This window comes from Lynx rufus, unplaced genomic scaffold (assembly GCF_022079265.1).
Source record: "Lynx rufus isolate CCGP_SWC_20201006 ecotype Redwood Valley unplaced genomic scaffold, mLynRuf1.p SCAF_14, whole genome shotgun sequence".
In the NCBI taxonomy this organism is placed as follows: domain Eukaryota; kingdom Metazoa; phylum Chordata; class Mammalia; order Carnivora; family Felidae; genus Lynx; species Lynx rufus.
In genome coordinates this window covers 63,880,617-63,904,782 of record NW_025814828.1, presented here as the reverse complement: position 1 = coordinate 63,904,782, position 24,166 = coordinate 63,880,617, and the positions used below count along the sequence as shown (strand labels likewise).

The window sequence follows — 24,166 nt, the reverse complement described above, 5'->3', positions numbered from 1 at the left end:
TCCTCTTAAAATAAATGAGAAGAATGTAAAAGTTTCAGGGTTTTCTATGTTTTAATTTCCCAGAATAAATTTGGTTATAGAGGAAGACTGTAGGTTAGTGATTATCTAGAAGGTAGAATGAATGTATTTTGTTCATTTGATTTCTATTTAGTTTTTATTTCATCTCGAACATGTGAAAAATTAGTGGCTTTTTTAACTTTCAAGGTTGACTACTGAGACTGAAGAGTTTTAGGACAGGTAAATGTCAACAGTCTCTTGTGTTGCTGACACACTTGAACCAGTGCCAATACAACATTTTGTCTTAATTCTGAACTATGCATGTAAATAAACCTGCTACTGATAAAAGTACATTCTGATAATTGGATTTTTCTACACTAAATACACTGCTCTGCTAGGCTCTTTGCTTTGCTGTCCTTCTTGCCATTTTACAGCTCTAAGCATGGGCTATTTTCTCCCAGTAAACTCAGAAGTTCTAGCAAGTTCTCAAAGGGCAAATTGCATTATTTCTGCTGGAAGCAAACAAAGCAAAAACTAAGTTCTAGAAAACACTGCTTCTGAGAAATTCTCAAATATCATCAAGAAGAATAAGTGGTTAACTTAAAGGAAAAACAGAGCTATGGCAATATAACATTAAAGTACAATACTGCGGTAAGGGTTGAAAACACATCTCTAAGGTTTCACCCTTGGTGTACACCTTTTTAAAAGCAAAAAGGTCATGTGTATCAATCTGCAGTATACTAAAATTGTGTTCAAAGTTTATTTCAAGTCACAGAAAATATACAAACTAAGACAACAGAATGAACTGATTTTGTTCTGAGAGAAGGTGATGGGAATCCTCCACCTGGCATTCATTCAAGGGTTAGGATGCAGAAGTCATCTTTTTGCAACATTTCAACAAAGTTATGGAATTAATTTCCAGATTTGTTGCCAGGTATTTTTGAAAACCTGTAAGAAAAAGTTGGGAGAAAGCCATTAGAAATGGAGAAAAAGTTCTCTTCCCCAAACATCAGGAAAAAAAAAATTTAAAGGAAGGGAGGGAGGCTATGCAAAAAGGCAAATCACCAGGGACAGATTCCTAAGGTGTCTACCTCCAGGATCCCCAAAGTAATCACCTGACAGCAGGGTTTCTCAACCTCAGCAATATTGACATTTGGAGACAGGTTAGTCTTTGTTATGGGGTGGGGGGTGATCCTGTGGTTATAGGATGTTCAGAAGCATCTCTGGTCTCTACCCACTGAATGCCAGTAGTACACTATCCCCTAAAGTTCTGACAACCAAGAACGTCTCCAGACATTTCCAAATTTCCTATATGGAGCAAAACTGCCTCTGGATGAGAACCACTGATCACACACAAATAATATGTCTAAAAAATAGTGAAAACTGAGTAAGGTCTGTACTCAACAGAAATGTACCAATGTCAATTTCTTGGTTTTGTACTACAAACTAAAAAGGCACTGCACAACAGCTTCTCAAGATGTTATACTTGGGGGAAGTTTAAGGATGGGTACACGAGGCTCTTTGTACTATTCTTCCAACCTTCTGTGAATTTATATTAATTATTTCAAAATAGAAACAAACAAAAACCCTTGCCCTGTGGTTTGTGTGCACGGCTTGGGAATAGCTTATGAGCAAGAATACATAATGAAAGAACTTTCAGAAATATTTCTACCTCTATTATCCAAAAAGAGTAATTTCTCCATGTTGTGGGGCATGCCTTCTCTGACATAAATAAATTAGAAAAAGTAAAAGACAGGAATAGTTTTTAATCTATTACTCTAAATATAATAGCCTATTCTTTTACTAAAAAAATGCCTCAGGTATCTGGACTAAAAAGTTAAAGTCTAGCTAGCCATCCATCTAGGACAGCTTCTCATTACACTTTAGTCATTTAAAGTCTAAATACAGGGGTGCCTGGGTGGCTCAGTTGGTTAAAGCGTCCGACTTCGGCTCAGGTCATGATCTCATGGTTTGTGAGTTCGAGCCCCACGTCGGGCTCTGTGCTGACAGCTCAGGGCCTGGAGACTGCTTCAGATTCTGTGTCTCCCTCTCTCTCTCTGCCTTTCCCCTGCTCACACTCTATCTCTCAAAACTAAATATTAAAAAAAAATTTAAAGTCTAAATACAGATATGACGCATGTTTCTGGTTTGGATGTTTTAATGACATTACAAATATGGATTAAAAACACAACATATTTAGTAAAGACTGCTAAATGGTGTAAATGAATTCGCTATTATATTATAATTTTTTTAACATTTATTTGTTTTTGAGACAGAGACAGAGCATGAGCGGGGGAGGGGCAGAGAGAGAGAGAGAGAAGGAGACACAGAATCTGAAGCAGGCTGTAGGCTCTGAGCAAGCTGTCAGCACACAGCCTGACGCGGGGCTTGAACCCACAAACTGTGAAATCATGACCTGAGCCCAAGTCAGATGCTCAGCCGACTGACCCACCCAGGCGCTCCTCACTATTATATTATAATATGTGGATGGGAATTATAATACAGATGGGGTAGAAAGTAGAAATTCACGATGTGATATTCCAGCCAATATTGGGACAATGTGAATTTTAAACTGTTTTTAGAAAATAATTATTTACAAAATACAAGGTGTTGGGGAAAAAGGTTTTTAAAAGAAACTCAAATACATAGAATCAGGTTAGGTCACGTGATTATGATCCCTTTTACATGACTGATAAGCAAGAAAAATAAAGGGCAGAGGTGTACCCCAGCCTCTAAAATGTAAAGGGACCGATGGTGATGGTGCTCTATCAGTTTAACCTCAACACAGTCAATATTAAATAAATACTGGAAACTAAAATATTTATACATCTTATTGAAATGTTTTGCATTTTCTCCATTTTGATGGAGAATATGTGGAATACAATAACACAACTGATTCTGGAAGGATACCCACCAAACTATATTTAGAGGTTGCTTGGGGAATGAGATTGAGGAAGCAGAGCTTCCTACCCTGACCTTTCTACATTTCTGTGTTTGATTAACTTTGTAAAAGTGATCACATGTTACTTCTGCCATTAGGAAAGAAAGGTTAAAAAAAAGCTTACAACCAACTCAACAACTGAACAAATACCCTGCTGCCTTCTGCTATCTTCATAGGAGCTGACCTAATCTAATGAAGGGTGAAGAGTGTAGCCAAGAGGACTGCAGGCCTCGGACAGTCTTGAGATCAGGAGAGTGTTGTTGGTTAAGGTTGAAAGCATCTAATACCCCAAATGCACAAGGAGCTTGTCCAACTTAGGCAGGTTAAGTTGGCTCACCTTTCAAGGTGCTCCAGTGGATTTCTGTATTTGTTCCTTTAAGATCAGGATACTCTGCCTCTGCTCAGGAGGCAGCATGGCGATCTGGTCTGCAGTCAGTTGAAGAACCTGCATGATCAAAGCAGCCTGTGAAGAGGAAAAAAAAAAGGAGTGAGTTTTCATGATGGCAGCCATAAAAACAACACCAGCTTCTGTCTAAAAAGGAAGGATATTTCACGCCTAGAATACTGTACACAAAAAACACCCAAACCAAGTTAAAAACCCAGCTGGTGAGAAAGGGCACAATGAAAAGCTCAAGTACGATAATACCTAAGATTAGAAGACTCGAATCAGACACCTGCATGAACCCAAAGTTCTTGCAGACTAACATGTTATCTGTGAGCCTTGGGAAGTCTTTAGTTTTTGGTCCCATTTTGAAAGTCTCTCTTTTTTACAAGTTTTAGTCTTTCCATCAGACATGAGCTCCCCACAATGGTCAAATATAGAAACAGAGAGACATACTCATGGGGGATTTGCTATTGTTTTTAGGTGGGGGAAAAAAGAGACTTGGATTTTCAGGTCAAGCTGGCCTACAAAAAAAAAAAAAAAACAAAAACAGTTATGGCAGATGAGTCTGATATGTAAGATAAGCTGCCATTTGAGTCTGAAATGTAAGATAAGCCGCCATTTATATACATCCACTAAAGAATTTTAAGACCAGGCCCATAGGGGCACCTGGGTGGCTCAGTCAGATGGGCGTCTGACTTTGGCTCAGGTCATGATCCTGCAGTTTGTGGGTTTGAGCCCTGTGTGGGGCTCTGTGCTGACAGCTCAGCCTGAAGCATGCTTCGGATTCTGTGTCTTCTGCTCTCTTTGTCCCTCCCTGCTCATGCTCTCTCTCAGAAATAAAACAAAACATTAAAAAAGAAAAGATATTTAAGACCAGGCTGATAAATTTTCAGATAGCAAGATCATAAAAAAAAGTTATAGGAGTAAACCATTGCTTCCAAAGGAACTCCAGAGACCCAGGACATTCACATAGTAATTGAAAAGCAGAATCCTGGGGTGCCTGGGTGGCTTAGTCAGTTGAGTGTCCAACTTCGGCTCAGGTAATGATCTCACAGTTTGTGGGTTCGAGCCCTGTGTCAGGCTCTGTGCTGACAGCTCAGAGCCTGGAGCCTGCTTTGGATTCTGTGTTTCCCTCTTTCTCTGCCCCTCCCCTATTCATGCTCGCTTGCTCTCAAAACTAAATAAACATTAAAAAAAAATTATGGGAATGCAAACTGGTGCAGCCACTCTGGTAAACAGTATGGAGGTTCCTCAAAAAATTAAAAATAGAACTACCCTACAACACAGCAATTGCACTACTAGGTATATATCCAAGGGATGGTACAGGTATGCTGTTTCAAAGGGGCACATGCACCCCTATGTTTATAGCAGCACTATCAACAATAGCCAAAGTATGGAAAAAGCCCAAATGTCCATCGATGGATGAATGGATAAAGAAGATGTGGTATATATACACAATGGAGTATTACTTGGCAATCAAAAAGAATGAAATCTTGCCATTTGCAACTACGTGGATGGAACTAGAGGGTAGTATGCTAAGCGAAATTAGTCAGAGAAAGACAAATATATGACTTCACTCATTTGAGGACTTTAAGATGCAAAATAGATGAACATTAGGGAAGGGAAGCAAAAATAATATGAAAAACAGGGAGGGGGACAAAACATAAGAGACTCTTAAATGTGGAGAACAAACAAGGATTAAGGAACCTACTCCTGAAACCATTGTACTATATGCTAACTAACTTGGATGTACATTAAAAAAAAAAATTTAGGGGCGCCTGGGTGGCTCAGTTGGTTAAGTGTCCAACTTCAGCCCAGGTCATGATCTCGCAGTTCTTCAGTTCAAGCCCCGCATTGGTCTCTGTGCTGACAGCTCAGAGCCTGCAGCCTGCTTCGGATTCTGTGTCTCCCTCTCTCTCTGTCCCTCCCCGGCTTGTTCTCTCTTGCTCTCCCTCTCTCTCTCCCAAAAATAAATAAAAATTAAAAAAGAAAAAAGAAAAAAGAAAAGCAGAATCCAAGAGAAGTGTGCCACTGGAGGCAGTGTTGCTTACCTTCTCATGGTCCTGTGGGGTGACCTGGTTCTGGCCAGGACTAAAGCCCCCAGGCTGACCTCCACCCTGAATGTTTGCTCCTTGCATGCCTGCTCCCTGCATAACTGGGACCTATATGCATAAAGAGAGATGAGGAGAGATGTTTCAGAACTTCTCATATAGGTATTCAGGATCCAATAATAATGTGAAAAACATGAACTGATTATGGATATGAGTAAAAAAACAAAAAAAGCAAATTAATGATTCTGAAGATCATTTCCTACTGTTAGCAATGGCAGAAGGCAGAGTTTAGCCAGAGATCGACTAGCAACTTAGACACATTTGCTTACAATAGCTCCAGCATCATCAACAAATATAACACTGAACAATCAGATACCATCAAATCAAGCAAAATCCAGCTGCATAAACACAGAGAAAACTGAGAGCATCCTAGAAACTAGTGCTCAGTGGAAACAGAAATGAAAGCCAGCAGATTCTAGAAATAATGTATGCTGGTCCACTGGGGAAGCTACATTCACAGGGATACCGCCTACCTCTAGTTCAATCAGACATAGGCAGTTTGTTCCAAAGGGCCCTATCCCACAAGCAAGGCAGAGACGATCATAATGGCAGAGGCAGAAAGGAGATGGGAAGGCCTCTGGGGAAAAGACTGTTATTAGCCCAACATTTGCTTTTTATAACTTTCCAGAGAGAATATGCAGCAGATACTTTCTGCTAAATTACAGACCAAGAAATATCACTGACCCAAGTTAAAAGAACAAAATGCAGTTATATCACTTATTTAAGATCTTTGGTGACTTCAATCTTTGGGAAGACTACCATACCCCAAGGAAAAGGCCTCAGAGCACCTAGAATCACTGTTTAAGTTCCTCTGCTATTATGTTCACACTCAGGCATTCACCCAGAGTTGAGGTACTCTTATTAAACACAAATTGTTAACTTGTTACCTGCTTCCCCAGAAAATTAGAAGCATCAAAACTCAAAAAGAAATGTGATAAACCGTTAGGAGCAGATACCAGGACAGCAATGTGAAGAGCCAGGTGACAAACTGACAGTGGAGGAGACCAGAAACCAAACAGGAGGTAACTGTGTTTTCTGTTACAGCATATACAGTAATGGGTACATGTAATGATGACCTTGAGTAATCAAAAAATGGTGAAAATTGTTTTTCCTATCTTGTTTAAGAAGGGAAGGAAGCATAATACACTTCATTATCACTTTCTGTTCTTCTTGAAAAACATTTTTTCAAATGCTTATTTATTTTTCGAGAGAGATTGACAGAGTGTGAGCAGGGGAGGGGCAGAGAGAGAGAGGCACAGAATCTGAAGCAGGCTTGAGGCTCGAGGCTCTGAGCCATCAGCACAGAGCCCGACATGGGGCTCGAACCCACGAACCGTGAGATCATGACCTGAGCCGAAGTCAGACGCTCAACCAACTGAGCCACCCAGGCACCCCTATCACTTTCTGTTATCAATACTGAATCCAGAGACCGGTCTGAACTTTAATGTTGTGCTACAGATCTGAAATATCTGTGAGGATAACATTTTTTACATTTTAGTCAATACTAATTTGAACTATTATAACATGACCTAACCATTCAATAATGGCCATTTCAAGTTTCCAGGAGTGCCTATTCGAGGCAGACAAGTCACAATATAGGTGACTACACAACCAGGTTTGCCTAAGATAGTCCTAGTTTATGCTTTTGCCCTAGGCACAAGGACAGTGAAAGAAAGGAAAAATATACATTTTTTAACAATGCATATTTTCTAACAGTCTTCTTTGTTAGAAAGATATAACAGAAGTTGAACAAAAGCAATTATCTGTAGGAGATGGGGGTCACAAGGGAGATGGATACAGTGGACAAAGCAAGGTTCTCACTGTATATCTTTTATGTATGAATGAACATACTACTTTAAACAATTTAAAAAAAAGGTTTGAAGATAAAATTTATTGTCACCTCAGATCTAATAGGCTTTATACAATCTACTAATTAAAATTATATAAACCTAACACTACAGAGTAATGAGTTCAAGTACTAGCAGAGATGAAAGAGCAAGACTTTCTCCAGAAACAGTCTTCCAACCATTATTTTCAATGAAAATATTGACAGAATTATACAAGCAAATCATGCAATTATTTGTTGTCAGTTTTCCCAGCTAGGATGCAAGCTCCAGGGGGGCAGGAACTTTGTTTTGTTCACACTGCTATATCCCCAGTACCTAAAGCTGTCTCTGCTACACAGGAGGTGCTCAATAAATATTTGTTGAATGACTGAATAAATGCATAAAAACCATTTTTGTTATGAGGCTACTGACCATAGAGGGCAGAATAAACAACAAGGCCCACACACACACATTTTTTAAAAAGCATAACTTGAAAGAAAAAAAATAGAGAACGGTTTTATTTCACACATACCAAAAAACGACATACTCGTATTTCCTATTAAAGAGGGGGAGGCAGACATACATACATGTATGTCTACACACATACATAACATGCAGATAACAGGACAGAGTGGTACAGTGGAAAAAAATAGTGGGTTCTATTCCTTACTCTGTTACTTTTTAGTTGTGTGAATTTGGACAAGTAACCTGAATTCTTGGATCTCAATTTCCAAATCTATAAAACAAGAGAAATGGATGGCTGACATGTTCAATTCCAGCTGACTCTCTCCCCCTACCTCTTTCTCTCTCTCTCTCTCTCTCTCTCTCTCTCTCTCTCTCTCTCTCTCTCACACACACACACACACACACACACACACGAGAGCAAGACACATAAACATATGGAAGAGGGAAGAGAGCCAGAAGTACATAGAGGAAGGAGGAAGACAAATGGAGAAAGGAAGACGGAGGGGCTAGAGGGAGATGAAGGTGCTAGCACCTAAAAACTCAGGGAAGCCACATGTATATCACCATCTCCCCACAACCAATTGTGTTGAAAAGGGAGGAGATGACAACACATAGACAATCATAGATCACCACATACACAGAGCTGGAAAGAGCCAAACAAGAAGAGATAAGAATTCAGTTCCACAGGTTTTAAGGTAAGCATTAGTAAATTGCCTTTGATACTCCACTGTTCACTTAGGCTGTTTGATGAAAGTAAATTAAAATAGGTTTCTGCAAAACTAAGATTACCTGAATTGATTACCTATAGCTGTTCATATGCTCTAATGCAGTTCTTATGGTTGTACATTAGAATCATTTGGAGGAGGTTTTTCAAATTATCCATGCCTAGATTCTAGTGAGACACACTCTGTCTCCTAAATTTGCAGGGACTCTGGTCTGAATGGAAGAGCTCCTTAAATTGTGGGACAAGGTTGCCACAATCCTGGTGCCTAGCAAATAACCACCTTAAGGGACACAGAAACTAAAAGAAGGGAGATTCTAATCTTCCCGTTTTAACAAACTGAGAAATAGCCTAAATCAGAAAGCAGTAACAGGCTTAATTATCAATTCCTGAATAGATTAAGATTTCACATAGAAGTAAGAAGTGAGTGTTGCACATACCTGTCTGGATCCCTGGGGGCCAACTGCCCCCATGTTAATTGGACTGGGACCTTGGATTCCACTAGGTATAGGACCTCTAGGACCAGGGACTGGGCCCCTTGTATCCATACTTCTGGCTTCTATCCCTCTGACTTCCATTGCACGGGCCTCCATCGCACGGGCCTCCATCGCACGGGCCTCCATCGCTCGGGCTTCCATAGCACGGGCCTCCAATCCTCTGGCATCTAATCCTCTAGCCTCCATGGCTCGTGCCTCCATTCCTCGTGCATCTATGCCTCGGGGATCTCTTCCGCCTATAAAGAAAGTTGTAAGAAAACCACTGTGTAGCTACTCATCCTTACTGCAAAAAAACCCAACAATCAAAGAAGAAATCTATTCCTCTAGTCACATCTCCCCCACAACTATAGCTGACCCTTGAACAGTGTGAGGACTGAAGCACTCCCCTAAAACTTAACTACTAATAGCCTACTGTTGACTGGAAGCCTTACCGAAAACATAAACTGTTGATTGACACATATTTTGTATATTATGTGTATTATGTTCTGCATTCTTGCAATAAAGTAAGCTAGAGAAAAGAAAATGTTACTAATTAAATCTTAAGGAAACTAGCACTGTACTATATTTACCAAAAAAAAAAAAAATCATGTATAAGCGGACCTGTGCAGTTCAAACGTGTTGTTCAAGTGCACATGATACTACATTCTCCTTCCCAATTTCACAGATTTGCAGATAAACCTTAAAAATGTTTTTCAACCCCATTGCCCTACCTTCTTTATACCAGCTTAGGGCCTAAGATAGTTGGGTTTATTATCAGCCCGCAACTACCAGTCAGCCTTGTGATGTGGTCTCCCCCTTACCTCTGCCATCCAACGGTGGACCCCTCTGATCTAGCATGGGTCCTCTTGGCTCCGCCATTAGAGGTCTGGGCTCAGCTAATGGCCCTCCCCTCATTTCATGTGGGGGTGGGCCACGGCTGTCATGACCAGGGACATGGTGCATGGGTGGACCCTGATGAGGTGGTCCCAGATAACCTCTAGAGATGGAGGAAAATGTTATATTTTAAAACAGAACAAAACAACAACCAAAACTATTAACCAGAAGATCAGTAAGTAAAAAAGTCAAAGAACTGATGCAAACATCAGTCTACGAATTCTAAGAGAATTAACACCAAACAGGTCAAAAAAAGTGCTGAGATGTAAATCCACGCATTCTAGAATTTCACATTTGGTCAGGGTGCTCATAACTGAGGAGGTAAGATACCCACTGTACAGAATGAGTATGTAGTACAGTGCTTAAAAACATGGGTTACTGTATGGGTTCAAATCCAGGCTTTATCACACATTAGTTGTGTGATCTTGGGCACATTTACTTAACCTCTCTATAGCTTCGCTTCTTCCTCTGTAAAATATGACTGGTATATTAGTATCAATCTCACAGGGTGGTTGTGTAGATTTAATGAGATGATCTAAGTAAAGTACTCACAGCAGAGTCAGAGGCATAATCCCCATTAGCATCAATCATTGTTCTTATTATCATTACTGCTATTATTAATATCATTACTACCATTATGCAAAAGTTTTTCCTGTTCAGGTACATATGCCAGAATTTCTCATTTGTAAAGATGGAGTAGCCATGGTTCATTCAAAATGACATACTCAACTATATGGTTCTGTCCAAGGAGAAGTGCTTAGTCTTGGACAGTGGCTATGAATACTTATCTATCTTCTGAGGTAGACAAATAGGTACCACTGGTACAGAAAGACTGTTCTCAAACCATGGGAAAATTCTGATTCCTCCAGTCTTTTCCTTCTTTTTAAAATTTTTTTAATGTTTATTTATTTTTGAGAGAGAGAGAGCTCAAGTGTGGGAGGGGCCTAGAGAGAGGGAGACACAGAATCCAAAGCAGGCTCCAGGCTCTGAGCTGTCAGCACAGAGCCAGACGAGGGGCTCGAACTTATGAGCCATGAAATCATTACCTGAGCCGAAGTCGGACACTTAACCGACTGAGCCACCCAGATGCCCCATCCAATCTTTTCCTTCTGTTAGTGCTTACCTAGGCTCTACCTCTCCAGTTACAGAAAGTAAAGTGCCTCCACGTGGATCATTTGGAGCATCTCCTAGTAGACCTCGAGGAGTTGGGACGTTGGCAGGCAAGGGACCACGCTGCATAGCTGCTCTGGGGTCCTGCATTGGCACTGACAGGAAAACAAACAGGGAGTTACTGTTGTGAAGGACACATAAGGAAAACAAGAAATGACTCTATATAACCACTGACAACATAATTCAGACACCTGAGAGTGGGTGAAACCTCACCACAGCAGACTCCTCTTGCAGCTCAAGAACAGAAGCAGGGTGTAGGCAGAATCTGTGCCATGTCAGAGGTATGGATGGAATTATATAAAGAGCAAAGTGGGGAGCAACCTGCCAAGGACTAGCACTGCAACCTGAAGAAATTTATGCTCCTGGTTCTCCTTATAATCAATCTTAGTTCAAGGACCAGAGTCACAAAAGAGAGGTAGGGTCTTGGCATTATGTGAACACTGCCATGGCTCTGCAAGAACCTGCTGTCTCCTTACAGACTGCTATTCCATCCAAGCCTCCTGACACCAGTAGGGAGGGAGTACAGCCTCGGACAGATGCCCATATCATCCATGTTCTCTGCCCTGTGTGAAGAGGTCAATCTTAGGCTTGTGGCCCCAACAGGAAAAAAATTTAAAAACAAAAACCCAAAACACTACCCTTTTGGGTTCCGAACGTGAGGATGACTGCCAAGCAGCCCTTGTCCTCTCAATGTCCCACCCTGAACACCACAAACAAAAGGAAACCCGCAGATACAATGGGTACCTTGAACTCGCTCAATTGATGCAGGCCCGGCGGGTCCCACGGGCGAGTGCTGTAGTGTTCCTAGGTGAGCAGTAAGTTCAAAAGGAGAAAGAGCAGACACTTGAAACAGCTTGCGCATGTGCGCACACACAGAGAAACATACACATACAGACGCTGGAGATTTATACACGTAAGTTACAAAGCCAAGGAGCCTGCCCCAGGCTACAAAATGTTCCTGAACTATATTAGCTTCTTTGGGATCTGAAATTGTTCTGCTGTGATGAGATTACCTCCTAAGTTGAAACCTGTCAGCCAATGATTTTACTCAGCCACTTTCGATTTTCGCCTCTGCTACTACAAGTCCACCTAAATCTCCTTATATCACTACAAAAAAAAAGGAAACAAAATAAAAAAAAGGATGGTTCTGAACCCCTAGTTAGGCAAAGAACATAAACATACGTTCATAAGCAAAACATGAAAGAGACTGTACTGAACCTAGAAGGCAAGATTTATTCTGAAGAGGCCCATAACACAAGTTGGACAGTACTATTTTTGCCATATTTTTAAGCACAAAAATTTCCATGGGAAATGCAGTGAGTGAGCTTTAGACAAAGAAAGATAATATCGCCCCTCAAGAAACACTCTGCCACTGCAAGTCTCTAGTAATAATGAAACATGACAACAGCAAACAAAGACTAATGAGATGACAAGGGTGCTAATACTACACAAAGGTGGCGGAAGGCAAGAAGTATCTTTTTAAACACATCACTGTCTCCTTTTACCATTACAAATGCGTATAAGAAGCATGGATTCCAGGAAAAGAAAAACTGGGTACAAACGGAAAGATTCTTGCTTCCTCTGCTAAGTACTGAAGACAAACTATAAAAGAAAACTCATCTCACTTTATCTCTTCAAGAAGACACACCTATCTACCTTCAAAATCCAAGTCATTTCCCTTTGCTAACTTTTGACCAGAAAGGTGAAGACAATTATAGCAGGAAAGAAGATGTCTTGTGGAAGTATGCATTAAACACCTAAAGCATGACTGATTGATTGATGGCTTGGGAAGAAGAATATGACTGCAACCCCAATTTCTCCCTAATGCAAAAATATTCTGGGATACACATACGATCTGCTGATAGTGGCTGAGAGGGAGGGGCACAAAGCACGAAAGCACAGGCTGCTTTAGATGAGACATTTGGTCAAGAGCTTGGTCCCACTGTCAATTATCTGACAAGATTATTAGTTCTGTCACTTCAACAACCAACCCTAGTGTACAAACTATAGACAAGAAGTAAAGTACTTAGGCCTCTATGTTAATATTTTGCTTTTAAAAAATGAGTTTCTCTTATAGGCCATATGCTAGGAAGTAACTTAAACTTCTCTGTGCTGTCCAAAGCAGTTCTTTCTCATCAAATGACGAAATGAGTAAGAACAAAAAGCACTGAAGGCACTCTTCAGATAGAGTATAGATTTTTTTCAGAGACTTCAGAGTCTTGCTCTGCCACTTACTGGCTGGAAGAGATGAGTGGCCTGAGTCCTGTCCACATTACTCAGACAGCAGTATTTACTTACTTACTACCATGCCCCTTAAATAGGTAACTTTAAAACTCTGAGCCTCCACCTCTTTACCTGAAAACTGAGGTGCTGCCACCTAACTCACACAGTTGTCTGTGAAAATTAAGGTGCCTTGCCCACAGTATGCACTCAGTTTTATCATTCATTCCTTCTGTTTTCTCACTGTCTCCTCCTAATGTTTTCAACCAAACTACTGTATTTTCTTTTTCTTCAAACTCCAGTAACAGAGGGAAATAATGTGGAGATTTTGGAGTGGCTCTGCTGTGGTGTCTAGTGTTACTGCCACAGTACAACATGCTCTTCTTATCAAGTAAGCTTTAGACCTCTGACCTCCTCCCAGTTTTCTCTGCAGTTTAAATTTAGGCTTCTTCATGCCCAGTCACGTGTTACATGCTTATTATTAAAATTCCTTACTCAGTCAACAGATAGCCACAGAGTAACAGAGAATATGTCAGTAGAATCATTAGACTATTAGGAAAAGGTGATATAACTTAAATAGAAACAAAGGATCCACTTGATTTATCATCAATTCTTATACAGCTGGGCTCTGGGTCACTAGATGGAAAATCTAGACTGGTGCTGTATATTCTGCAATGATGGAAATATTCTGTATCTGCACTATCCAGTATAGTATCCACTAGCAACATGTGGCCATTGAGTACTTGGAATGTGGCTAGTGTGAATGAGGAACTGAATTTTAAGTTTTACCTAATTTCAATTCAATTTTAATTAACTTAACATTCAAATAGCCACATATCATTAGTGGCTGCTATAGTAAGATAGTGCAGATACAGAATATTTCCAAGTCCAATCCACATTAATCAGATATTAATATTTATTTACCTTGTCCCCGCTCAATGGATACTGGTCCACTTCCTGGCATTCCAACCTGGGCTTGCATTCCTCCTAGAAGATAAAGGGAAGCAAAGAAAAACACAAATTATGACAGTGGAGAAAAAATTAGGACAGTGGTTGAGTTAACAAATGTTCTTTTGGCCTCAGAGGCAGAAAACTACTCAGGAACATCATAACTATCCTGAAACAATGCAGGTATACAGAAGTAGAGTTTGTTAGTGAACTCTAGGCTTCAGTGACAGAAGAGCGAGTTAAATGACAATACTTAATCTCACCGGTTACCAAAACCGTGGCAGAAGTTCTGTTACATAGGAGAAAAACGGCACTTATCCACATAACTCCTCTCATAGGAGGCAATACTGTTCCCAGGGTATTTTGTAAATGTGTGGGTTTTAGTTGTGAAAAGATTTAGAGGGCATGGCTGGCATTTAATGAAAAGCCAACAGGGATACTAGATGCCCTGCAATGTCTGAAACAGTCCTCCAGAATCCAGAATCATCTTGTCTTGCAAAACTCTCAAATGCCTTGGTGAACATTAACACAAATGAAAACCTGCTTATGGTCATCTGAATTTAGAACCTAAGTCTGTTGTATCTGTAAACAAAAAGTTCTTTTCCCTACTTATGTATATACACAGATGTACTGAATTTTCCAGAAATACAATTACTGAGTTAATTATGGGTACTGCATTTTTTGTTTTGTTAAGAATTTTACCTAGAGTTTTCACCACTTGAGAAAAATCACATCACTAACATCAATAGTCTCTTTGGTATTTGTGTTGCCAAAACAACATACCTGTATTTGTCTACATTTGTAGCTTTTACTTCATGGTATAGGTGCAAGCATCTGACTGCTACCTTTTGGTTTCTTGTGTAGTCATGCCTGAACACTTGTGTATTAAAAATATTTTTTATTATAGGTTAATTTCTTTTTGCTTCTCCTTTATATTGTAGTTAGGACATTATTTTCTTGGAAATCATGTTAAGTAGGTTATAAGTGTGCATTTCATTTCAGGATAGTAAAAAGTCACTGCAAAGTATCTGTTATGAAAAGAGGCCACAGGGTCTAACAGGATTGAGAACCACTTAGTTCTATCCTAACCAGTTGGGATATGAGGATTGCTACACAAAGAATAATTATGCATCACAAGTCCTTATCTTGCCCTTTCCATATAGCAGTAATTCTTTTTTCCTTAAAGCAACAATATATTCTGTGAGCGGGGAGAAAAGACAAGCTTTACTGTTTGCAGTTTATTAATACTTAACTAAAATATCAAAAATACATAATATTCTCTTACTCCATTTAACATGCCAGGCACCAAAGAGCCATTAATTAAGAACCTGAACCTGGGATAGCCCTATCTCTACTGGAACAAAGTAACTGTGATTTTGAACAAGTGATTTAATACAATTAGCATATGCCCAGGCCTCCTCACCTGCAAAGTGAATGAGTTGGTCTAAACCAGTGGTTCTCAGAATGTGGTCCCCAGACCAGAAGTGTCAGTATCACCAAGGAATTATTAGAACTGCAAATTCCAGGGCCCTAACTCAGACTTGCTGAATTAGAAAGTCTCAGGGTGGGAAGCAGCATCTGAGTTTTAATAAGCTAATTAGGTAATTCTAATGTACATTAAAGTTTGAGAACAGGTCTAAATGATTTCAAAGGTCTCTTCTAATCACAACATTCTAGGATTTATTCAGACCAGTCAGTAAAACAATACAAAGATTTAGGATCTAAGAAAAGCAATGGCAGAAGGACTTCTGGGCATAACTTCTCATATTATACACTATCACATGATGACACTTTTATTTGTATGGGCTAGGTTCCCAGAAGTGGAATTGGTGGGTCAAAGTGTACATGAATTTTAAATGTGAGACTAGTTTCTTAAAAGGCTGAAAAACTTCACATTTCTGCTACCAATTAATTTATGATACCACTTTCCCCACCAATAGTGTCGTCTATCTTTGAAATCTTGTTATTTAATTTCCAATCCTATGACTATAAATGGATTTGTTTTTGTTGCCATTTGGATTTGCTCTTCTTTGAAGTACCTACTCATTTTCTTTGCCTGCTTTTCTACTAGGTTGTTCCCTCTTCTCACCAATTGTCAAAGAGCTTTGTAGAGGTTATTTTAAAAGTCCTAGTGATGTTTTAAAAACTTCAGGAGTATAAGTGCTACAAACTCACAAAACATACCATCGAAAATATTATTTTCCTAATTTTTTAAAACCAGCACTTAGAGCTCTTTTATTCTTTAATAACACAGGCATTTAAAGATACTCATTTTAAGTACTGCCTTCACTATTTCCCACACTTTTTTGTATAAAGTACACTATTTTTGTTGTCTTTTGGATAATTTATAAATTTCCTTTTTATGTTCTCTTTAATTCAAGGATACCTAATGTATGTTCCTTAATTTCCCAAGTAAAGGTTATTTTTCAGTCACCTTTTAATTATTTCTAATTTTATTGGCTTATTTTAAAAAAAAATTAATGTTTATTAATTTTTGAGCAAGTGAGCAAGAGAAAGAGACAGAGTGCCAGTGGGGAAGGAGGAGAGAGAGAGGGAGACACAGAATCTGAAGCAGGCTCCAGGCTCTGTCAGCACAGAGCCCGACATGGGGCCCGAACTCGTGAACTGTGAGATCATGACCCGAGCTGAAGTCGGACACTTAACCAACTAAGCCACCCAGGTGCCCCTAATTTTATTGGCTTATAATAAGAGAATGTGGCCTGTAAAATCTCTACTTTTTAAACTTTTAATTTTATGGCCAACTACATAGTCACTTTTTTTTTTTTTTTTACTGTTCCATGGTCATTTGGGGGGAAAAGTATATTCTTTAGTCAAATCTCAATAATAAATTGTGCTTATTGGTTCTGCTACTCTATTCCTCAATGTCTTCACTTATTTTTGGTCCATTAGTACAAAGGTACTCAAAGTGTGGTCCACAGACAATGCTGATCCACACACTATGTTAATAATTCATGACAATGTCAAATGCAGAAATGGAGGACACAGAAACTTTTATAGCAAATTGACACTGTTGTGACATCCAAGTGCACTTGTCTCCCTGAACAGGGTATAGTCCACTTTGGGTGTTTTCAACTTACATTATGAGCTGCATATATCATGGGTTGCATACTTGTCATGTGTAGTAGGACCACATCACAATTTGTAATATTTTTAAGTTAGGTACCCATAACTCAAAAATGTATAAAATACAGAATTCATTTTTTTCACTGAAAGATATTTTAACTGCATAGATAAATGGAAATCATGAGTTTGCTGAAATTTCTTTTAAAATCCCTTCCCCTATTCCTTGTCAACTTAGCTCTGTAGACCAGGTTCTCTACAATACAGAACAATTTAGATTCAATTATCCTCTAGTAGTAATGCTGTAGTCAATCTAACCTAGATTAGATAAATTAACAAGAAGCAATTTCGTTGCATAAAAAACTTTAATATTGATACACGTCATGTGTTCATACAGGAGTTTCATATAGGGAATCACTATTTCACTCATAACTTTTTTAGTTATGAGTGTTGAATGAGAAAAAACTATAAGCATAATAGCAACACTCTTAATTTCTATATACACACTTTCAATGAAAAGATACAGCTTCAAAATGTTTTTTCTTTTTGTAGTTTTGTCTGATTACATTTAATAAAGTACAATTTTATACTTGTTAAATATAATAATAAGTACAATTGTTTTGTGTCTTTTTATGTGCCATTTAACCCAAATCTCTGGCTTTCAGTGGGAAAATTGAGTCCCTTCACATTTAGTAGAATTAACCTCTATACAAGATTTTATTCCTTACTACGTGGCAATGAGAAAAAATGAAATAGGGCCTTTTGTAGCAATGTGGATGGAACTGGAGAGTGTGATGCTAAGTGAAATAAGCCATACAGAGAAAGACAGATACCATATGGTTTCACTCTTATGTGGATCCTGAGAAACTTAACAGGAACCCATGGGGGAGGGGAAGGAACAAAAAAAAAAGAGGTTAGAGTGGGAGAGAGCCAAAGCATAAGAGACTGTTAAAAACTGAGAACAAACTGAGGGTTGATGGGGGGTGGGAGGGAGGGGAGGGTGGGTGATGGGTATTGAAGAGGGCACCTTTTGGGATGAGCACTGGGTGTTGTATGGAAACCAATTTGACAATAAATTTCATATATAAAATAAAAAAAAAAAGATTTTATTCCTTCCTCCTTACTCTATGTTTATTATTACTTACTTTACAATGTTGTTTCCTGTACCTTCTATTTGTTGGCTTGGTCTAGTTCCCATTCATTCCATTTGGAAGTTTGGAAGTTTTACTGGATTTTCCCATTTTGTAGTCCTTTTCCTTGTTCTCTTAATCAGACACAGAAGATCTATATATAAGATATCAACTATTTCCTCCACCTAGGATATATTTCTTAGCTGCATATTAATTTTATATCAAGATCTCTTTACCACGTAATAATGTGGCTACAACATACCAATTGCTACAACAAAACTTTAGCAAAATACCAAAATGGTGAAGACTCTAAATGAAACATACCTCCAGGAGCTAAGGAACCAGGGCCAGGTCCTGTTACAGTTGCTGGTATTTGCCCTGGTGCTGGAACTCCAGCCTGCATAGAAGCTTGCATCAGAGGAGGTGCACCGTTGACATGCATTCCACCCTGATCAAAAGAAAAAACAGAGTATGTACATGCCTCTGGACACACACATGATGAGCCTGGTTATATAGAACACAATTAAGATGGACCACATTCTAAAAGCAGAGACCGGGGTGTCTGGGTGGCTCAGTCAGTTAAGCTTCTGACTCTTGATTTCAACTTAGGTCATGATCTCATGATTGGTGAGCTCAAGCTCCACCTCAGGCTCCAAGCTGACAGTGCAGAACCTGCTTGGGATAGTCTCTCTCTCTCCCCCTCCCCCACTCACATGCATACACTCTCTCTCCAAATAAATAAATAAACTTTATTAAAAAAATAAAAGTAGAGACTGACAAGTCTGATATGTGTTGTGAGGCCACATGTAGCACCCATGGTTGACTTCAAGTTGTTTATCTCCCCCAATGTGATAGGTAAAAAATGATAGATTATTGTAATTTCTGTTCACATTTGTCTTATTTTGAGGTTGAACATTTTTGTTACGAAAAAGTCCAGATATATAAATTATATACAAAATAAAATAAACGTACAGTTTAGAAAATAAATAATATATATGTTTGAAATCTGCTGTATGGTCTTTCTCAACTGCATATTGTATCTTTTTTTTTTTAAGCTTATTTATTTATCTTGAGAGAATGTGAGCAGGGGAGGGGGGGAGAGAGAGAGAGAGAGGGAGGGAAAGAGAGAATCTCAAGCACAGTGAGCATGGAGAGAGATAATCCCAATCCACACTGAGCAGGGAGCCCACTGCAGGACTCAATCCCATGACCTCATATGAGATCATTACCTGAGCCAAAATCAAGAGTCGGAGGCTTAACTGACTGAGCCACCCAGGTGCCTCCCTAATATCCCCTTCTTAAGACAACCACTTAAGAATTTTTACAGATGTTTTGAAATCATATATAAATCATTACAAACATACATACTAAACACATTTCAGCATATTTTTGGAATATATGCAAACACATATATCCCATATTTTGAAAAGGCTTCTACATCCACTTATTTTCACTTTTAGAATGTTTGGGTTATCTGTGTTGATAGCATTGTATCCTAGTTCATCTTACCTGCTTATATGGAATTATGTTTTTGAAAGTCATTAATGGGGACACAGTGGATAAATATACATTTTTCCCATTCTCCCCCTGATGTACATTTAGGATGTTTCAATTTTTCACTATTATATTGTGACAATAAACATTCTTGAACATGATTAAGTAATCAGTCTATTATCCATCATGAGTGTGGCAAATACTTTCCCCAATTTGTCATTTGTCTTTGGTGTTTATTTCTTTTCAAAAATTTTTAATGTTTATTTATTCTTGAGAGAGAGAGAGAGAGAGAGAGAGAGCGTGAGCAGGGGAGGGGCAGAGAGAGGGAGACCCAGAATTCGAAGCAGGCTCCCGGCTCTGAGCTGTCAGCACAGAGCCTGACACGGGGCTCAAATTCACGAACCATGAGATCATGACTTGAGCAGAATTCAGATGCTTAGTCTACTGAGCCACCAGGCGTCCCTATTTCTTTTTCTTTATACAGAAAATTTTCAGCTTTCCAATGTATTTATTTCTTATGGCTTCAAAGTTTTGTGTCACGGTTGGAAAGCAAGCTTTACACTTTCATTGGTAAGGAGATAATAAGAGTGCCAACCTGATACAATTGCTATAAGTACTAAATGAGACCTATGTAGAACAAACTGTCAACCACAGTACCATGCATGCACGTAAACAAAAGATTAGCTTCTATAAAAGAGCACACAGAAAGGACCTTTTTGTTTTACAAACTTGGCACTGCATCTATATTCATTCAGAGGCCATATACCCTGCAAACTGAAAATTGCTATCATGTCTGGAAATTGAAATTATCATCTTCAACTCCTGACTATTCTTCTTTCAATATATCTTCCTAAAATGAAAATGGCATTCTAAAACAGGTAAAAGTAATATTAAGAGGTAAAGCCCTACCAAAGACTGGGCCTGAGGGGCCTGAGGATTCTGCTGGCTCATTGACACAGAGGATCCTGAGCCAGGGCCGGCACTGTGGACTGGCTGAGGGTTGCCTGCAATCAGTGTTGGGATATTTGTCTGACGATGCAGAATTTTCTAAAAAACAAAAAGACAAATCTATGAGCTGTTTAACAAAGCAATCAAGTAGTTCCTACCCCACTCAAAGTTTATTGTGGCATTTCCATAAAAAACAAGCAGCACTCACCAGGGCAATCTCTGGATCCACAATTCTCATCACTACCTGTGCTTGTAGCAAAGCATAAGCCAGTTGAGGGTTCTGAAGCAACATGTTCCGTGCTTCCTGAGGACTATTCTGGACACAGAGCTGAGAAGATAAACAGATTCATCATCAGGTTCAATACTTATTACTTAGAAATTAATAGTGATTTAGAGCCATTCTCATCTGAGAAATGTAATATTCAAGAAGCTTTTTAAGCTATCATTGGTTTTTGCATAGCACATAAAATTTTGGTCATGACAGGCAAGAGAAGAAAGAGGCATTTCAAATACCATAATACCACCATTTAGGAAAAAAGACACATTTGAATATCTGCATCTGATATCTATGGGCCACAAAAAGCCAGACTGTATAGTTGTGTTCGTGTACAAAAATGGAAAGCTCCTTGCACAAAATGTAAAATATGCTATGGACATATGGCATATCAAAGGTGCAAGAAATGGTGATTAACAGGCACACCTTATATTTGAGCTCAGGGAGTCATTTCCATTAACTTTATCAATTAACTCCTTGAAAATTTGCTGTGATTTGATTTGTTCTTAACCTAATGCCTCCTCCCACCTTCATTTGTTTCATCAGCTCAAACATCTGCTCTGGTGGAAGACTGGCAACTGCTTTGCTAATGGACTCAGGGGCATCCTCAGGACTGATGGTCTCTCCATAAGGTGACTCAATGACAGGGGCACCAGTGCCAAGGCCTGATCAGGAAGAAAGTACAAAAAGTTAAGGAGGCAAAATTAAGAGCTAAATCATTTCAAGTATCTACTTTCCAGGGCTACTTCCCTTCCAGGACCCGTTGATAACTGTAAATTCTCTGGAACTGAGAAATAAGTGATTTGCAAGTCTCTTATTTCTGTAGAGGAAAGTGACAGAGTGTATTTTCTGCTCTCAGAGGAAAGCTGGGACTAAGATCACATAGGTGGACAATGTTAACCTAAATTAGGGATGGGGCATATCAATTTCTTTTGACAACTCATTTCAGAAGCAAAACAATAGATAAAGATGCTAATTTTCAGAAGCAAAATAATAGATAAAGATACCAATTTCAAAATGTAATTCCTCATCTGTTACTTCATGAAAAAAGCCGAGAGAATGCCTTAGTAATCCCACTAATTACAGATCTGACAAACAGTTACAGCAGTGGCAAACTAATGACCCAGTTATTAGTGCAACTAATGGCTTAGTGAGCCCAAATTCATCTTTAACTAGAAATCAACTCCTTGGCAACTAGAGGGAGTTCTAAAGTCAACTGTACTTTGTTTCTCAAAGAAATACACTTACTTAATGCAGGCGCCTCAGGCGCCTTAAGTGGGTCAAGTAAAAAAGCTACATGGCTAACCATTTCACTAGATGCTAAAACAGGTCATAAATGGAAAATCTTCAATACGTCTTTACTAACTCATGTTGCATACAAATAAGGTTTATACTCACTCTTCAGCTCTTCTTTGTTCTTTTCACTGGCAGCATTGTCCACTCGAAGTGCTCTTCCACTGAATTCACGCCCATTCAGGTTTCGCATGGCACTAAGTGCCGTCTCCTGGTCTTGGTATTCACAGAAGCCATAACCCTTTGGCTTTCCTGTCTCCCTATCATACACCAACCTGGAAGAGCAGAACCAAGTATCAGACACAAATGTTACACACATATAGGTTTCCTGCTAACATTGCCATGTTCTAATTTGGTCCACTGTAAGACAAGTAACTTTATCACTCTGACCGCCCCACTGAAATTTTTTTTTTAATGCTTATTTTTGAGTGTGCCAGGCAGGGGCAGAGAGAGAGGGAGACAGAGGATCCAAAGCGGACTCTGTGCTGACAGCAGGACAGCCTGATGTGGGGCTTGAACTGAAACCATGAAATCATTACCTGAGCCGAAGTCACACTTAACTGACTGAGCCACCCAGATGCCCCTCACTGAAATATTTTTTAAATGAAAAAAAAGTATCTTTCAGTAAAAATAAATGTGGATTGTATGGTATATGAATCATACCTGAATAAAACTGTTACAAAAAAACAGAAGAATGTGAAAAGTCACCAGTAAAAACCTTGCCATTATTGCTAATGGCCAAATTTGTGATTTTAAAGAAGACCCCAAGTAGTCAAAGGGGATCTCACCTGAAACTAACAACGGGTCCAACCTCAGAAAAGATGTCCTTTAACTGCTCTTCAGTAGCCTCATATGGAATGTTCCCCACTACGAAGAAAATAGACAACATATGAAAACTTTTGAGTTTGTAACCCATTTCTCTGGTGAGAAAGTAAACCAGTATCTACTTCTATCATTGAAAATATAACTACCTCAAAATTGTGTTCCTACAACCCCAGTTCCATGGGTACTTCAGATAAGATTTCAATTTTGTCTGCTGACTTTAATTAGAAAACAAATAAACCACTAAGGGTAAATATAAAAGGTATAGGCACTCCTTAGTAGCAGTTCGTAGACTTATCTGACAAGTGTTATGATTTTCCTTAACTTTGGTGAAAAACTCTGGCATTGGTATTTACCTGAAAATCTGCGAATCTTATCAATAAGAACTAAAAATACCAATGTATTTGGTATTTTAAAAATTCATTCACAATTCACCCTAAGAAGCCAGGTGGCCGCTACAGGTATCTAACTAGATAATGTTACGGTAAAAAGCAGAGGAAAGTCCTTATGGAGGGCGGCAAGTGGACACAAGGATCTATACACTCAGCATATAATCTGTATTCTGAGAAAGGGGGTGAGAAGTAGTAGGGACAGTTGCCATGCGCCCTCAATTGCAGGCAATGATTGAAGCTCGTGAAAGGACAAACGCATCGAAGCTGAACGCTAGTTTAACTTTCTCAGCCACATCTTAGAAAGGCTGTGAGACCTCAGGGGAAAGGGGCATCACTTTGCCCGCGAGTCCACCAGGTTGGCCGCCCCACAGGATAGGTAGGTAGAGCTGCAAGCCCAACCCATAACCAGCTCCTGTGGCAATTCATGAGGTGCACGGGGAATTCCTCGTAGCCCCTGTCTCTTTCTGCGCCTCCCTGATGCTTGGCTCCACGAATTCCTCTCACCGAACACCGAACGCAGAGAACGATCCACCGCAGGGTCTCTCACAGTCAAACCCGCCATCGCTCTCTTCCGGCCG

At 39.4% G+C, this 24,166-nt stretch overlaps 1 protein-coding gene and 1 non-coding gene across 3 annotated transcripts; both read right to left on the bottom strand.

Annotated features, from left to right (window-relative positions):
- Positions 1-743: 743 nt before the first annotated feature.
- CSTF2 (cleavage stimulation factor subunit 2) lies at positions 744-24,166 on the bottom strand. 2 transcript variants are annotated; one of them, XM_047076293.1, is made up of 16 exons: positions 24,093-24,166; positions 23,163-23,241; positions 22,480-22,649; positions 21,610-21,746; positions 21,016-21,135; positions 20,769-20,906; positions 18,690-18,813; positions 14,131-14,193; positions 11,731-11,790; positions 11,448-11,549; positions 10,940-11,081; positions 9,744-9,919; positions 8,887-9,179; positions 5,375-5,485; positions 3,276-3,401; positions 744-945 (listed from the first exon to the last, which is right to left on the bottom strand). In XM_047076293.1, exons 1-15 carry the CDS (start codon positions 24,148-24,150, stop codon positions 3,279-3,281), a joined length of 1,896 nt encoding a protein of 631 aa, XP_046932249.1. In that variant the 5' UTR covers positions 24,151-24,166; the 3' UTR covers positions 744-945; positions 3,276-3,278. The 2 variants fall into 2 exon arrangements, with proteins under 2 accessions (XP_046932249.1, XP_046932248.1); XM_047076292.1 differs by lacking the exons at positions 11,448-11,549; positions 11,731-11,790.
- TRNAR-UCG (transfer RNA arginine (anticodon UCG)) lies at positions 6,740-6,824 on the bottom strand. The gene has a single exon. It is a non-coding gene; the product is annotated as a tRNA-Arg (tRNA).